The sequence below is a fragment of the Ovis canadensis genome, chromosome 8 (genome assembly GCF_042477335.2).
Source record: "Ovis canadensis isolate MfBH-ARS-UI-01 breed Bighorn chromosome 8, ARS-UI_OviCan_v2, whole genome shotgun sequence".
Taxonomy (NCBI): Eukaryota; Metazoa; Chordata; class Mammalia; order Artiodactyla; family Bovidae; genus Ovis; species Ovis canadensis.
Window position 1 is genome coordinate 87,171,272 of NC_091252.1, and position 16,386 is coordinate 87,187,657.

The following is a 16,386-nucleotide window of genomic DNA, read 5'->3' on the forward strand; positions in this document are numbered from 1 at the left end:
TCAGTTCTCTGCAGTCCCTGGAAGGCAGCATACCAGGCTCCCCTGTCCTCCACTGTCTCCCGGAGTTTGCTCAAATTCACGTCCATTGGATTAGTGATGCCATCCAACCATCTCATACTCCACCACCCCTTTCTCCTTTGGGTTCAGTCTTTCCCAGCATCAGGGTCTTTTCCAATGAGTCGACTCTTCGCATGAGGTAGCCAAAGTATTGGCGCTTCAGGATCAGTCCTTCCAATGAATAGACAGTTGATTTCCTTTAGAACTGACTGGTTTAATCTCCTTGCAGTCCAAAGGACTCTCAAAAGTCTTCTCCAGCACCACAATTCAAAATCATGAATCCTTTGGTGCTCAGCCTTCTTTATGGTCCAACTCTCACATCCGTACATGACTACTGGAAAAACCATACGGACCTTTGTCAGCAAAGGGATGAATCTGCTTTTTACTGTACTGTCTAGGTTTGTCATAGCTTTCCTTCCAAGAAGCAAGCTTCTTCTAATTTCATGGCTGCAGTCACCGTTTGCATGGCCTGATACTGCTACTGCTAAGTCACTTCAGTCGTGTCCGACTCTTCGCGACCCCATGGACTGCAGCCTACCAGGCTCCTCTGTCCATGGGATTTTCCAGGCAAGAGTACTGGAGTGGGGTGCCATTGCCTTCTCCATTGCATGGCCTAGTCACCTCCAAAAGCCCCCATCCTAATCCCAGCACATTAAAGGAAAGGATTTCAACATACTAATTTGTGGAAGATACAACCACTAGGTCTGTAACAGCTGACAGTAAAAAAAAAAGGGACGAGCAGTAGTTAGATGAATTTAAAACTAACTTCCAGTTTCCTGGAGTATTTTTGCTTTCATACTTGGTTTAAAGTGTTCCTTCTGTGTCTTTCATATCCCTTCAAAGTTGTGTAGTCACCCGTGAAGATCCCCACAGGAATACACTCTGTACTTCTGAGTCTGTTTATGATCAACAGGAGTGCCTCTCAGGCTAAAAGAAGAAATGATTACTTTTTAAAGTTTGCTCTTGATCTTGCTGCTGCTGCTAAGTCGCTTCAATCATGTCCGACTCTGTACGACCCCATAGACGGCAGCCCACCAGGCTCCCCCATCCCTGGGATTCTCCAGGCAAGAACACTGGAGTGGGTTGCCATTTGCATGAAAGTGAAATCGCTCAGTCGTGTCCGACTCTTAGTGACCCCATGGACTGCAGCCCACCAGGCTCCTCCGCCCATGGGATTTTCCAGGCAGAAGTACTGGAGTGGGGTGCTGCCCTTGATCTTATCTGGAAGTTATTAGTGATATGGTTTCATAGGACCTTACTAATAGCTGAGTCTGAGTATAGAAAGAAAATGTAAATTCCTTGCCAGTTTCTAGCTGGATGGAAAGTTTGAGGATTCAGTAAAAGTGAACAAAGTGACTATAAAACAATGGAATTTTCATAATTTATACCATGAGATTCAACCTCTACCCTTGAGCTTAACATGTGTGCATGATAAGGATCATAGGAACAATCTAATTGATCATAATATCTTCTTACTGTTTTAGATATTTACATTGGAATTTAGATACCTGCAAGGTATTGCTGCTCTTTTAACAAGATACAGCTTCAATTAAATAAGCATTTACTTACCACCTAGTTCTCTCGTGGGCACTTTTGAGAAGATAAAGGATTAAAGGAACTATGCAATAGTCCCTATATCCTTAGACTCACAGAAGTCTAGGGACATGTGTCTTGTGTACCTGAAAGAACTGGAAAAGAACCCTGTCCCTTTCTCATCTGCCTGGGATTGTGGAATTCCAAAGCTTAGCTAAGTGCTGGTGTTACGTTCTTCTGAGCATCAGAGAGTGAATACTTGAACTATAAGCTCTCTCTCAACACTCAGAAGGAGTATCTTTAGTGAATTTCATTTGGGCTTTAAAGCCTTGACTACATGAAAATACACTTTCTACAGAGGTTTTTTTTTTTTTGAAACATAATGTCCACTATGTTCTTTTTCTTCTTTAGTTTGTTATGTACTAAGCCCTGTGTGTGATGTTTTGCTTCCTCTGGGAGAAAAAAAAAAAAAATCAGTATATTTTCTGTATTTTAACAGAGAGAACTATATACATTGGCCACCAGGAATTTCAGAAATCTCCAACTGCGATATCAACTCTCCTATCTCCTACAATCACCCTGATGTCTCTGTGAAACTTAATGGCCTATATACTTTTTTCATCATCCTTGTCAAATTCCTCCTTGTAAAATTCTAATCAACTTCTATCTTTCCTAACTCCACTTTTATTCATTCTTATCATTTCTTTGCAGGTTTTTCTGGTAGTTATCTCAAGATCTTAAGGAAAGATAGTAGTATGTAAATAAATAAGCAAAAATAAAATGAGAAACTCATCTTAGAAGTACCATTTGTTTCAGTGAATATATGGAAATAAAAAAGAAAATAATTAGAGTGTTTTTTTGCTGTTTGTTTTTGTTTTAGGAAATAGAAAATCACCTTGACAAGGACACAGAGGGCTACGATGTGGTGCTTGACGCCATAGACACGATGCAGAGAGTAGCCTGGCACATCAATGACATGAAGCGGAAGCATGAACACGCCGTCCGCCTGCAGGTGAGGCCTCGGGGTGGCCGTGTCTGGTGAGGCCATGGACCTATTGCTTGCTACCGTTTCCCAAATCAGATGTTAAGCCTGCTCAGTCTTGCAGGCCACCCAGGGTCTTCATCACAGATCTCGCTAAGAAACATCAGGATCAAAAAAAAAGAAAAGAGTAGGCCATCAATAATACTGATCATTGTTGAATGTAGTTATTATGACTCAGGGAACTCAAACTGGGGCTCTGTGACAACCTCAAGGGGTGGGATGGAGTGGGAGGTGGGAGGGAGGTTCAAGAGGGAGGGGTCATACGTATACCTATGGCTAATTCATGATGTATGGCAGAAACCAACACAGTGTTGCAAAGTTGTTATCCTTCAATTAAAAATAAATAAATCCCTGGGTCAGGAAGATCCCCTGGAGAATGGAATGGCAATCCAGTCCAGTATTCTTGCCTGGAGAATTCCGTGGACAGTGGAGCCTGACGGGCTACAGTCCATGCGGTTGCAAAGAGTCAGACACGACTGAGTGTCCAAACTGTGTAAAAGGGTTTTAAGCCTCTGTTCCTCTGTCACTAGTTCACAAAGTCATGAGATGGTGAACGTGTGGTGATGCGGCGGGGGACTCAGGAAGGAGGACTAAGTCCAGAACCAGGTCCTCGGCAGCTTTCCTGGGGAGGGGACGTACCGTGGCATTTTAGACCCCTCACTTTTAAAACAAGACACATTTGCTAATGTCCCTTCCATCGTCACTGTATTTAGCTCTAAATTCCTGGGAACTTTGGATGGATGCTAAGTCAGTGACCATGTCCTAGGCACCTTAGAAGATGCTCTATTTAGAAACTGAAGGTCGTGTCTGCTCAGAGACTAGGCCGAGGCTCTTGGTTGTCCCCGGAGTAACAGAAAAGCCCAGTGTGACTCCATGCTATGCAGAGCACCTGTGTTCAGCTTGGGAGAAACCCATGTCCTTTGGCCCGTACCTTCGAACAGAGCTCTAGGTTTCATCTACGTGCACCCGGAGGATAGTAATTGGCTGTCAAAAATCAAAGGAAGAGGACATTCTAATCTTCCAGACCATATCTGCTTTGTGTAAGCAATAATAAAGGTTTTAATGCTTCATCATTGAAGTGTTCTGTGGACATAATGTCAGCTAGATATTCAGAAATGGCTCAGTGACTGTTTTTTCATAGCTTAGGAGTCTGTCTGGCAGTCTGAAGACACCACTAAATCAGTCTCTGGCTCTGAATCACCTCCGTTTGTACCTTCAGCTTAAGAATTTTCGAGTGGTTTTGTGGGCTGCTTAACTCAGTGCTGTTTTTTAATATTTTCATTTTCACAAAATAACAAAATCCATTTTCTTTGAAAAGTTAATATGGATATACAATACATCCCAAAGAAACTTCAAAGTCCAGTTATCCATTTCTATTTATCAAGTTCCATTAAAAAAGCAATGGGGGTCTTCCCTGGTGGTCCAGTGGTTAAGAATCTGCCTTCCAATGCAGAGGACATGAGTTCGATCCCTGACCGGGAAACTAAGATCCCATATGCCAAGGGGCAACTAAGCCCGCACACAGGAACTGCTGAACCCATGAGCCAAAACTAAGATCCGATGCAGCCAAAAAAACAAAAACAAAAAACACACTGGTGAAGAAACGTCCGTTTCCTTTCCCCCAATGAATGGGATTAGTGTCAGAGAATTTCTGAGAAGATGTATCTTGTGTGATCTTCTACCAGTTTTCATTATGGGTTACTTGTATCTGGTGTGACTTCAGTTTCTGGAAGAAGGATTTTAGGTCAGTAGCTCTGAAGGTTTTTGTCCAAGATAAGGGATGAGCATATCTTGGGAAGGATGGTGAGAAGGCCACACTGGCAGCCTCTGTTCCTGGCTTTTGAAAGATATCCTCACTGCCTTAGAGGGATTATTGCAGGAGGGGAAGAAGTAATTAGCAACCTGTCAAATAACGCCTTGCTTAAGTTCTATTAACCCTGAAGTGACACCAGCCCTAAATGTCGTGGACATCAGACACCACTCAGGACCCTGAGACCCTGCCGCAGGTATTTGGACCCCATTCCTGAGGCTCAGTGGGCTTCCCAGGCGGTGCTAGTGGTAAAGAACCCACCTCCCAAAGCCCAAAAGATAAGAGGCACTTTCAACCTCTGGGTCAGAAAGATCCCTGGAGGTGGGCATGGCAACCCACTCCAGTACTCTTGCCTGGAGAATCCTATGGACAGAGGAACCTGGCAGGCTACCATCCATAGAGTTGTAGAGAGTCAGACATGATTGAAGGAACTCAGCATGCACGCACCCATCAAAGCTCAACAAACAGGTCCCTGGAACAGGACCTTCCCAAGGTCCTCCCCACCTTGCCCTCCCACCTCCTGTTTAATCACAGGGCATGTTCACTCTTTCAGGAGATACAGAGTTTGCTCACCAACTGGAAGGGGCCAGACCTGACCAGCTACGGGGAGCTAGTGCTTGAAGGGACCTTTCGCCTCCAGCGGGCCAAGAATGAACGGACACTCTTCCTCTTTGACAAGCTGCTGCTCATCACCAAGAAGAGAGATGACACGTTTACATACAAAGCCCACATCCTGGTAGGTCTGCGTGGGTGTCCCGGGTAGGGACTGGGGGCGCTGGTTCCACTCCCTTGCAAGCCTGCCTCACCCTCTCTGCTTGCCCCTCCAGTGCGGCAACCTCATGCTGGTGGAAGTGATCCCAAAGGAGCCCCTCAGCTTCAGCGTCTTCCACTACAAGAACCCCAAGCTGCAGCACACGGTTCAGGTACCAGCGTCCCTTTGCCTCCCTGTGAGGCTCACCCTCATGCATGGTGAGCGTCACGTGCCTGACGGCCTTTCCACGGCTTGCTGGCCACCCTGCATGTGTCCCATCCAGTCAGAGGTCCTGGGGTGGCCGTGTCTTGTGAGAGGTAGGATTGCGTGACTGTCCACCTCTCCTCCTGGTAGGCGAAGTCGCAGCAAGACAAACGCCTGTGGGTTCTGCACCTGAAGAGGCTGATCCTGGAGAATCATGCAGCAAAGATTCCAGCTAAGGTAAGACCATGAGGGCAACGAACAATAAAATGGAAGGGAATTCAGGTCTCAGGAAGACAGCCTGATGGGAATAAATGTACACTTTCAAAATGAAGACTGTTGAAAGAGAAGCTGCATAAGGGAACAATTGCACCAGCCATTCATACTGAAAAGATTCATATTCAGAGAGACTCTGCAGAGAGTTTTTGGTTCATTAATGTCGTTGTTGTTTGAAAGAAGAAAAATAAGGGAAAGATTGTAAAAAAATTTTCTAGAGCACTAGTACAAAATAAGGGAGTTATGAGAATTAGTCAATACTGTGCTAAGCACCTAGGGTAAATAAAGCTGGCTTAGGTTCTGTGGGAAGCAAGACCCAGACTTGGCTGCGAAGGAATCTGCAGACAAAGGAGCTAGTCCTATAAATGATGAACTGTTTGCTAAATATGATGAATTAATAGAGAGATATGCCAAGTATTGTGGACGAGTAAAGTATTCAAGTTTATGGTCCAGTGAGGAGAGGAAAGAAAATGCCTTCTACCTCAGTCTTGGTGGAGGAGGAATATTTTTATTAAATGGGGAAAAGAACAAGGGAAACCAAGCTGAGAGAACAGCATAAACAAAAATCAAAGAGGTGTGAAAAGGGGCCCTGTGTTCAATAGCACACAGACTGTGCTCAAATGGAAGTCCTCAGATTGAATGGTCGAGTTCTTAGGAGATGGAGTAGGAGGTAAGATTAGAGAAGTGGAAAGCAGTCAGCTGACCTTTGAAGGCTTTGAACACATACACACACACACACACACACACACACAGACACACACACACAGAGACACACACAGAGACACACACACACACACACACACAGAGGAACCTGGATTATTGGAGGAGGAAGCTCCTGAAGCTTTTGGAGGGAGGGGATGGTCTGTGCTGTGTTCTGAGACTGTCATTTTGGGGGCAGTGTGATGGATAAGCTGGTAGAGCATCACTGGCAGCAGGAAAAGAATTGGCAGGTCTCCGTGGTGTGCTGGAAAGGAGAAGAGGGGCACTGCCGGGTGGCAGAAGAGGAGGAGGAGAGGCAGTGTAGAAGAGGGGAGGGAGAAGTAAGTCAGGATGAGTCAGGTGTTGGGCCAAGAGGCTGGTGTTAAGTTCCAAGACAGGCTGCCAGGGAGAGGAACCGGTTGGATGGGCCTGAGAGGGAGGCGTGGTGGCCCATGTGCAGGGGCAGTTCAGCTGCAGGAGAGATGCAGGCCTGTCCACCCTGGCAGTCATCAGAGCCCGGAGATTTGATAGGAGGGCCCACACAAATGCGTAATGGGAAGACAGACCCTTGGGAATCCAACATCTAAGTGCTCGGCAAGGGGCGGAGGATTTGGAGAAGAACCAAAGAAAAAGTGGCCAAATGAGGCAGTAAGAAAACCGAAAGAGAAAGTATGGTAAGGAAAGAAGGAAAGAACCTCCCTGGGAAAGAGTGGAGTAACTGTCTCAAAGGCCGAAGAGATGACAACAGATTCCAACAAAAGCAGATATTAGGTTTGGCAACTAAGAGATAAGGGAGAGAAAGAGCAGTGGGTTGAAGAGAAATAAGGAACAGACTGTGTGTGGCCTTCTTTTTTTAAGCAAAGTTCAGAAAGGACAAGCAGTAGTAGTTTGAGGAGAGATAAGAGCAAAGAAAGACACTTTGCCCTCATGAAGAATGTCGTGAGCATGTAAGCTGAGGGGATGAGGAAAGGAAACAGGAGACAGGAAAGATAAGAGGTGGGGTACTCCTTGGAATGTAACTCTGGGGAGACGGAAGGATAGGGGCATCCTTAATCCAAAATTTGGGGTGGGGGTGTGTACTGTAAATATAGTCTAATAAAAACATTAGATTGTGAATATAATGATGGGAACTCAAAACTTACTATTTACTGAAAAAATATGCAAGAACTGCTTAATGCACACCTCCATATATAAAAACATGGCTTTTTCAAGCTTTTAAAATCTAGAACTAATTCCCTTGGTCTTAGGAACCAAAAATTGGTGCAACTCTATATAAAATTAAGAAATCCATTCACCTTCTCTATACTAATTAAACTTTTTATATTAACTTTACCAGTAGGTGTAGGGGTTAGTCTTGTCAAGAGTCAGAAACATCTTCCCTGAGCTAGGGGAAGAAGAAAAATAAAGAGAGGATAAACTTTGAGGTGGACTTGAGAGAGCTTAAAGGGTGTGCCTTCACTAAAGTTGCTGGTAATAGCATCTGCTGGGTGAGTGGAAGCAAAGATGGGGCTAGGTGTCCAAGGGCAATTAGGGAGATTCAGAGCACGTGCTAAAGAACATAGACTAGGGACTTTCCTGGTAGTCCAGGGGCTAAGACTCTGTGCTCCCAATGCTGGGGGCCTGGGTTTGATCCCTGGTCAGGGAAATAGATCCCACATGCCGCAATTAAGAGTTCCCATGCCACAAGTAAAGATCTTGGATTCAGCAGTGGAGATCAGAGATACCATGTGCCATAGCTAAGACCTAGTACAACCAAATAAATAATTTTTATAAAACCATGGGCTAGAGAGTCAGTGGGGCTGACTACAGCCATCTGTGAAAGGAATCCTGGACCCCACTGAGGCTGACCACCACAAACCAATGTGATTACTCAGCAACTTTGAAACTAGTGTGAAGAACCCTGGCACACATGGGTTGCCCAAGGTTGGGGACCAGCAGAGCCGTGAGGGGAAAGGTCAACAGGGAAGGCAGAGTGCTAACCAGTATCCAACCTGCAGTGATTGAGCATAATTCCCAGGCTGAGTGGAGCGTGAAACCAACCAGGAAAACAGGTGCATGAAGGATGAGTCAGAGAACTGGTTCAGCAAGAGTCTGGGTGGAGAGATGGAAATACAGAGATCTGTCACTGAAGGAGGGACTTCTGGAGTCCTACCTGCAAGGGAGGGCACTTCTGGGTGATGACAGGCTCCGGGGGCGGCTGTGATTATGCGTTGCTTGCTGTTCTAGAGTGAAGGGAAAGGTTAGATGTCCTAAAGGATATGAGGATCCACATGTATGGGGAAGGGGTCTATGCTGGGGCAGAGAGGAGGCAAGTAGAGCGGTAAATGGGACGATGCTCATGAGAGTAGAACTGGGTGGGAAATGACGCTATCTGAGATTTCTGAGAAACAAAGTCTGTTTGCTCTTTGCATACTTTTTGAAAAGTCTTTGAAGCTTGTCCTCAGGGGCTGTCAGCAGCACTTCTGTGCCCAGGAAATGAATGTGCATGGGTGTGGGCTTTGACTGAGGCGTGAGTCTCAGCTCATCAGGGCCTTCCAAGGGGTCAGGTAACTCACGCAGAGAGGTGAATGCATTTTCTTCATACTTAATCATTTGTCTGCTGGCCTCGTCTCTTGGAATGCCCTTCTGAGCCATGGCAGGTGCCATTCATAAGCCCCACCTGTTGTTCACCTGTCCCTGGGAAAATCAAAACTGCCAAAGGGGTTCTGAAAGGCAGTTATTGGCCATTACAAAATGAAGCTAGCTTACGGAACTTCCTCTTTCTCCCACACTAGGGGGTGTATATTCCAAGCAGTGTTCCCTTTATATTTTATAAGGGTTAATAGAGTCACGGTAGAATTGTACTTTTTTGTCCCTGACCCTTTTAGGATGTAAAATCTATTTTTTCAGCTACAAATGCTTGAGCACCATACAGTGTGCTGAGTACTTTGTATGCTTATTTCTTCCTTTTAGCAAAATGCCTTCTGCTAAAGGTCTTGTTCTCCCCATTCTAGAGAAATAAAAACAGAGGCTCAGAGATGGAAAGTAAACTGCCCTAGTTTATGCAATTAGGACTAGTTTATGCAATCTAGACTGAGTCCAGATTCAAACCCAGTTCTGCCTGGCCCCAAAGATCGTCTTAACTACATTGTTCCCAGGGAAAATGAAAGCACTCTTATTTACTATATTATATCCACTATAAGGTTGTGATAATTTTCTATTTTATTTAAGCAGGATTATTACTAATTTGAATTTTTCACTTTCCTTAAGACTATTTCTTCAATTATTTTCTTAAAGCTTTCAAAAGATATTTACTCTTATTAAATGAAATACATAATGGGAAAAATATCAAAAAATGTATCATTGTTCTACTATTTAACACCTTAAGAAGTTAGGTTCCTCCTAAAGAGTCAACACAACTTAGCAACTAAACAAACGACAAAGAACAAAACCTCCTTCTGGTCCTTAAATTCTGTGATGGTCCTTGACTGACCTCTAGTGGAAAATGTGGGAATAGTACTTTTTGATATTAAATGTCAAGGCAAGAAAAAAATACTGAGTTCTTAAAGTCAAGCTTACAAATATTAAGAAACTTCCTGGAAATTAGCCATATGGTCCATCTATATATGTGGTATATACACTAACTTTTGTCCAGATTAATTGGGAATAGGGTGCAGGTAGAAACTGTTGGATTTTCTATATACACATGGTTCTGCAAATGCCCTTCACAGAAATTGAGCTAACATTTGTATCTAAAATTAACTTGACTAGTAACCTCAAACTCTAAATGTATGGTAAAAATATCAGTGTTATAAAAAAGAATAAATGCTTATTTTCTCAAAATTAAGGTGACTGCATCAAGGCTTTTGTTTTTTAATTGCCACTTAGCCTAGACATTTTTACTGTGATGTCACATACTGCAACAAAGTAAAATTATTTTGTAAGTTATTCTTAGCATAATATAGGCTCAGTCACACTGCCTTGAAAAATGAAAATGACATTTAAGATGCAAGAAAGCCTACCTTATTTTTTTTCTTCTTTGAATCCTTGGGCAAAATAATTCATGTTAAGGCCCTTAACTTATCTTTTTATAGTTCCCTAAACATTGATAACATATGACAACAATCATAACCAAAAGAAGCCTCAAAGCAATAAACTTCAGAAGCTCAGGTGGGGAGAAGGATGTATGTATAGGAAGCAAGAGTCAAGGTTATCAGGGTCAGTCCCCTGCCGGAGTAGATGGTAACTAACTGGGTTAAATGGCTGTCGTTTGCTACCAGTAGCAAGTATGAAAGGTGGATCCTATCTGACCATCTTCAGGTTGAGGGAACTTATGCAGAAATGTGAGAGCACTTGCCTAGTTAAGAGCTAGAGCCGAATCACGGACTGTGTCCTCCAGGGCCCATCTCCCACACTGCAGCTCTTTCTCCCCCTCGGGATATTCCAGGGCACACAAAAGAGATGGTGGTGCAGGCATGCTGCAGGGAGCTGGGAGAGTCAGCTGATAAGTGCATCATATTTGGAGGGAGGAAAACATAGGCACTATTTTGCATTCAGCTCAAAAGAGTTATCATGCCCCCATGATAGGAGGAGGGCTGATGGTGTAGGCTCTGTTCCTTGAAGCTTTGATTGCATAGATTGAGAACTGGATTCAATAGAACAGGGTTGCATAGAAGGAATCTAGATTGTGTGATAAGCTGCTCAGCCAAGGTATGGATCCTTTGGTGAAAGTGTCTTTCTCTCTTTCCCTTTTCTTTTCCCTTCCTCCTCCTCCCTCTATCTTCTCCCCCCTACCCCCACCTTCCCTCCTTTCTTCCTTCCCTTTTTTCTTGCCTGGTGGAGGCTGTAAGCTTAGCCTCGGGGCACCAAAGGGACAGCATCTACCACCCACATGAGGATGCTCAACTGTTTGAATCCCTTGAAATTGGTATTAGTGCCTAAAAGAAAGGTGTTTCAGTTCTATAAAAACTTTCAAAAACCACTCATCCCAGTGGGATAAAACGTGTCTTGGGATCGGTAGTTTAAAATAGGAACAAACAAAACAGGTCTTTGTAATTATAACTACATCTTCTTTATTTCAGGCCAAGCAAGCAATACTTGAAATGGATGCCATTCGTAAGTTCTGTTTTCTTACACAATTTGAAATCTCATTGTCCACTTGTATCTATCACATTTTCTATCTTCAGGTTTACAGATGCCAGTTGTCAATTATGAGATGTCAAAACCCAATTGTAAGAAAGTAGCAGCTCTCTATTCACTGTTGTAACAGACAGAGCCAGTTGGATATCTCTTGTTAACCCATTGGCTTCTTTCTCCATTGATTTCTCCTGGTTCATCTGTGAGCCCGCCAATGGCTCATCACATGTCTCCACATCAACTCACAGCAAGCTATGCTTCCAGGATCACCTCTTACCCCACCTCCATCACCACCAAAACAATGAAGGTCTCACAATGCATTTCCCACATCACCCCATGAGCGAAAAATATATTGATTATCTGTAAGAATCACACTAACTCGATAGGTGTTGGTTCCTGATACAGCTCACATTTCAAGTTAAAACTGCCCCCACACATGTGACTGTGTCTTACATTTCTCATAGCAGGCAGAGAATACATACAAGTGAGGTCTTTCCAATAAAATAAGACCTGTTCAAAGCACTTACCACATCCTTGTTACTGCCCAGGTTAAACAGACTTTAAAAAGAAGCAATAGCTTCAAAGACTTACAGCCAAGTCTAATAGAAACTTTTACTGAAAACTTCCTACTTTTGAGGAATCTTTCCCCAAGTACAAACATTAATTCACTTACACAACACCCTCTCTTCCTCCTAGCCTGCTGACTGATGGAGTCATCTTGCATCATTTCCTGGTGGGGGTCCTGCTGGAAAAGAAATGAAACGTTACTGAAATAAAGAAATGAGCACCAGCACTGAGATTCCCCATTGCATGCCCACAGGACCCCCCCAGAGAGCTAGACTGGGGCTCACTGCCCTGTGTGCTCTGAAGCCACTTATTCAGTAAAAATCTCTTTAAGATTCTTTTCTTTTTTTTTGGAGGTATAGTTGATTGGTGGCTTAGACAGTTAAGAATCTGCCTGCAGTGTGGGAGACCCAGGTTTGATCCCTGGCTTGGGAAGATCCCCTGGAGAAGGGAATGGCAACCCACTCCAGTATCCTTGCCTGGAGAATCCCATGGACAGAGGAGCTTGGCAGGCACAGTCCATGGAGTCACAAAGAGTCGGACACAGCTGAGCAACTAACACACTTCCATAGTTGAATTTCAGTATATCATTCCCAGGCATACAACAGTGATTCACAGTTTTAAAAGATTTTACTTTATTTGTAGTTATAAAATATTATCTGTATTCCCTGTGCTGTACAATATATTCATATAGCTGATTTATTTTATCAATATGTGTATAATACAGTGGGCACTCTGTAGAGAAGGTGAGGTCATGGATGGGTGTGTGAGAATGAGGAGGAAAGATGGAAAAATATGAAGACCCAGAGGGGTCAGCTGTTCAGTCCCAGTCTCTGTGTCGCCATTGGTTAGTGAGTTCAGCTGTTAATTGAAAAGCTAGTGGTTTGAGCCCATCCAGGAATGCTGTGTTTCGGCTTCCCAGGTGGTGCTAGTGGTTTAAAAAAAAAAAAAAAAAAAGAAAAACCACCTACCAATGCAGGAGATAAGAGGCCCAGGTTTGACCCCTGGCTCAGGAAGATCCCCTGGAGGAGGGTATGGCAACCCATGCCAGTATTCTTGCCTGGAGAATCCCACGGACAGAGGAGCCTGGCGGGCTACAGTCCATAGGGTCACAGAGTCAGACAGGACTGAAGTGACTTAGCACGCACAGCTGTTCAGCATGAGCCACTACCTTTGACAACATTGTTTGTTTATTGCCAGGCTCTGGGTTAGCTCTTGGACACCCACAAGGACACACGGCATAGCACAGGGAGCTCAGTGTTGTGTGGCAGGCTGGATGGGGATGGGGCTGGGGGAAAGGGATACGTGGGTGTGTAGACGAGCAGCTGTGCTGTGCACCTGAAACTATAGCATGGTTATACTCCAATCTAAAAAAAATTTAAAATAAATTACAGATAAATTATACAGAGAGTAATTACACATTCTTTAATTTTTAAAAATATGAGGCTTAAGATCTGAGTATAACTAACAAAGAAAAAATAAATAACACAGAAAAATAATAAAGATTCTCTGAGCACACAGATTGCTGGCAAGCCTCTAACTGGCATCCTGTGCCTCTCTTCCAGGCCAGGTCTATCCACAGCATCCCAGCCTAGGAAAATTACCCTGCTTGCTGTACCCTGACTTTGGTCTCAGCCGGCTGTGAACAGAATAGGCCAGTGCATTGGACCAAATGACCTCATTTGGATACCTTTGACTCTGACATTGAAGTCTCTGTGGTGTTTATAATCCTCAGACCTTTCTCACACTTCAGGCAGACCTCAAGATGCTTAACCTCAATTTGAAGAATACCCGTCTATAGCTACGTCCTAAAACTGTTTATCCTTAAGCTTCAGGGTGCAGATGGTCACTGAATATGCTGCAATACTTTAGGGTCAGACCAGATTTTCTTGATCCAAAGTCTGTGTACCCCTTAGATGAAATGAAATGAAAATCCCTTTTCTGAGAAGAGAACTTAAAACCATTTAAAGCATGTCTAGAAATACATGGAGGGCAGCTTCCACGGGGTCAGGAGGGCTTGGCACCCTCCACCACCATGCCAGGCAGAAATGCCTCTTGAAATTGCTCCCCAGATGGAATTCTCCAGGCAGTTGTACCTTGACAGGGTCTCTGATGTGACCCTTTCCTGCAGTTTCTCAGGGGCCTTGTTTTTTTATTCTAATGGAATTGTCTGACCTCTGTGGGTCTCAGAGTTGCTGGTGAGTCTGAATGGGTGCCAGAAGTTACCACACCTTATACATTTGAACGAACTTTTTAAGAAGGGGAAAGCCAAAGGTTGTAGCTCTTTCTGCCAGAGTGAAAAAAGTAGTAGTTGGAATACTTGTGAATGCCTGGGGGTGTGGGAGGGGGTGGAAGTGAAGAATGTTTACCTTGCTAACACATTCCTGCGGGTCCCACAGTAACCACAAAGTCTTGAGATGCATATTCAACCCCGGTTATGGAAGGAGGGATTCTACCATGTCTGATGAAAAAGAAATCTACAGATACCCAGGACGAGTCCTACCTGTTTTCTGAAAAGTCACAGAACACTGCACTCTTTTTTTTTTTTTGATGTATTTATTTTAATTGGAGGCTAATTACTTTACAGTATTGTGGTGGGTTTTGCCATACATCGAAGTGAATCAGCATGGAACACTGCATTCTTACAGACATCTGTGGTTCTTTACAGATTACCCAGGCTTCTGTTACAGTCCCGAGGGACAGACTTGTGGCTCTCGAAATGGCTCTGCTCCGTATCGGCTGAGAAGGAAATCTGGTAAATAAAATATAATCAGATATAATAAAAATTAAATAATTTGGGGACACTAGTAATGAAAGTCCCTTTCGGTTAGACCAAAAAGTATTTTCTTTCTGGTTTTTGAACACATCGCCAGTTTGATTATCTTTGACGCTCTCAAGCTTTGGTTCTAAAAGTCATTCTACTTAACTCTCAATTTTTCAATTACTGTAAAACACGTCAATCAACTAAGTTCATTTTGTATAGCATTTTCCACTGGCATGCAGGTGTTTAAATCCTCCTTACTGGCGCTGGTGAAAACTTGTATCCTGTAAATGCCATATACCAAAGCTACTTCAAATCTAAAATTTTAATACACATCTGCTAAACAAGACTTCTTGTGGTATCCCCTTAGCCCTCAGATTTTTCTTCATTTAAGTCAGCATTTACTAAGTTCCTGATTTCCTACACTGTGCTAAGAAAATGTAAGAATAATGCCCATGATTTCTGCTTGCAAGGAGTTTGCAGCCTAGTGGGAGAGTCAAAAAAGGGTTGAACAAATAGCAGTTCATACAGTGGAGTTTGTAGAGGTTGAATGGAAGTTTTGAAAAGGAGGGAGACAGAGGTGAGCCCTCTAGGAAGGACAGAAGACCACACAGAGCAGAGGACCAGGACCCCAGGTAGAATCTGGAGAGCCTGATGATATGGGGCAACACACTGCAGAGGCCCTGAGACTTGAGCCAGCGCACCTTAGGTCAGACAGCTATTGCCACTTATCTGGCCTTGGCTGCAAGGTAGGCTGGAGGTGCAGGTGAGCAAGGTAAATGGGAGGAGATGTGACTAGACTTGCAAATCAGGGCCTGATCATGAAAGCCAAGTAGGTCAGGCAGAGGGTTTGAACCTGACCTGCAAGCTATGGAAGGATTTTAAGCAATGAGATGTTTTCCTGTTAAAAAGAGAATTCTGGCTCGAGGTTGAAAATGAAGTAGGCAGGGACACTGGGCAGGAGGCTGTTCCTCTTGTCTGGGTGAGAGATGCTAAAAGTTTGGAATAAAAGAGTGGTAACTGGGATGGAACATCAATAGGATCCAGCAAAATTGTGATGGATGAAAATGGGAAAAACTTAAAATGATGTCCTGGTCACTAAGTAGAGAAGATAATGTGAATGATAAATAAGATAAGAAATACAGATGGAGGAGCAGCTGTGGGGGAGACTGCTGAGCTGAGACGGGGATATGCTGAGTTTTCTGGGTCTGTGGGCATGCTGGGGACATATCAGATGGACAGTTGGCCTGTGAGGTCTGAGGCTTGGCATAGGGCTCTAGCAGAAGGAGATTGAACATAATCCTCTTATCAGTTCAGTTCAGTCGCTCAGTCATGTCCAACTCTTTGTGACCCCATGAATTGCAGCACGCCAAGCCTCCCTCTCCGTCACCAACTCCCGGAGTTCACTCAAACTCATGTCCATCAAGTCAGTGATACCATCCAGCCATCTCATCCTCTGTTGCCTCTTTCCTCCTGCCCCCAATCCCTCCCAGCATCAGAGTCTTTTTCGGATGAGTCAATTCTTTGCATGAGGTGGCCAAAATATTGGAGTCAGCTTTAGCATCAGTCCTTCCAAA

The 16,386-nt window shown here is 43.9% G+C and overlaps 1 protein-coding gene across 2 annotated transcripts in view; it reads left to right on the forward strand.

Moving 5' to 3' along the window:
* Positions 1-16,386, forward strand: part of PLEKHG1 (pleckstrin homology and RhoGEF domain containing G1) — a 253,999-nt gene that overhangs the window by 215,001 nt on the left and 22,612 nt on the right. For both annotated transcript variants that reach the window (XM_069599309.1, XM_069599310.1), the window contains 6 exons: positions 2,471-2,602; positions 4,996-5,178; positions 5,270-5,365; positions 5,548-5,634; positions 11,430-11,463; positions 14,717-14,803. In XM_069599309.1, the coding sequence (XP_069455410.1) occupies positions 2,471-2,602; positions 4,996-5,178; positions 5,270-5,365; positions 5,548-5,634; positions 11,430-11,463; positions 14,717-14,803 (619 nt within the window). The remainder of the gene's footprint in view (positions 1-2,470; positions 2,603-4,995; positions 5,179-5,269; positions 5,366-5,547; positions 5,635-11,429; positions 11,464-14,716; positions 14,804-16,386) is intronic.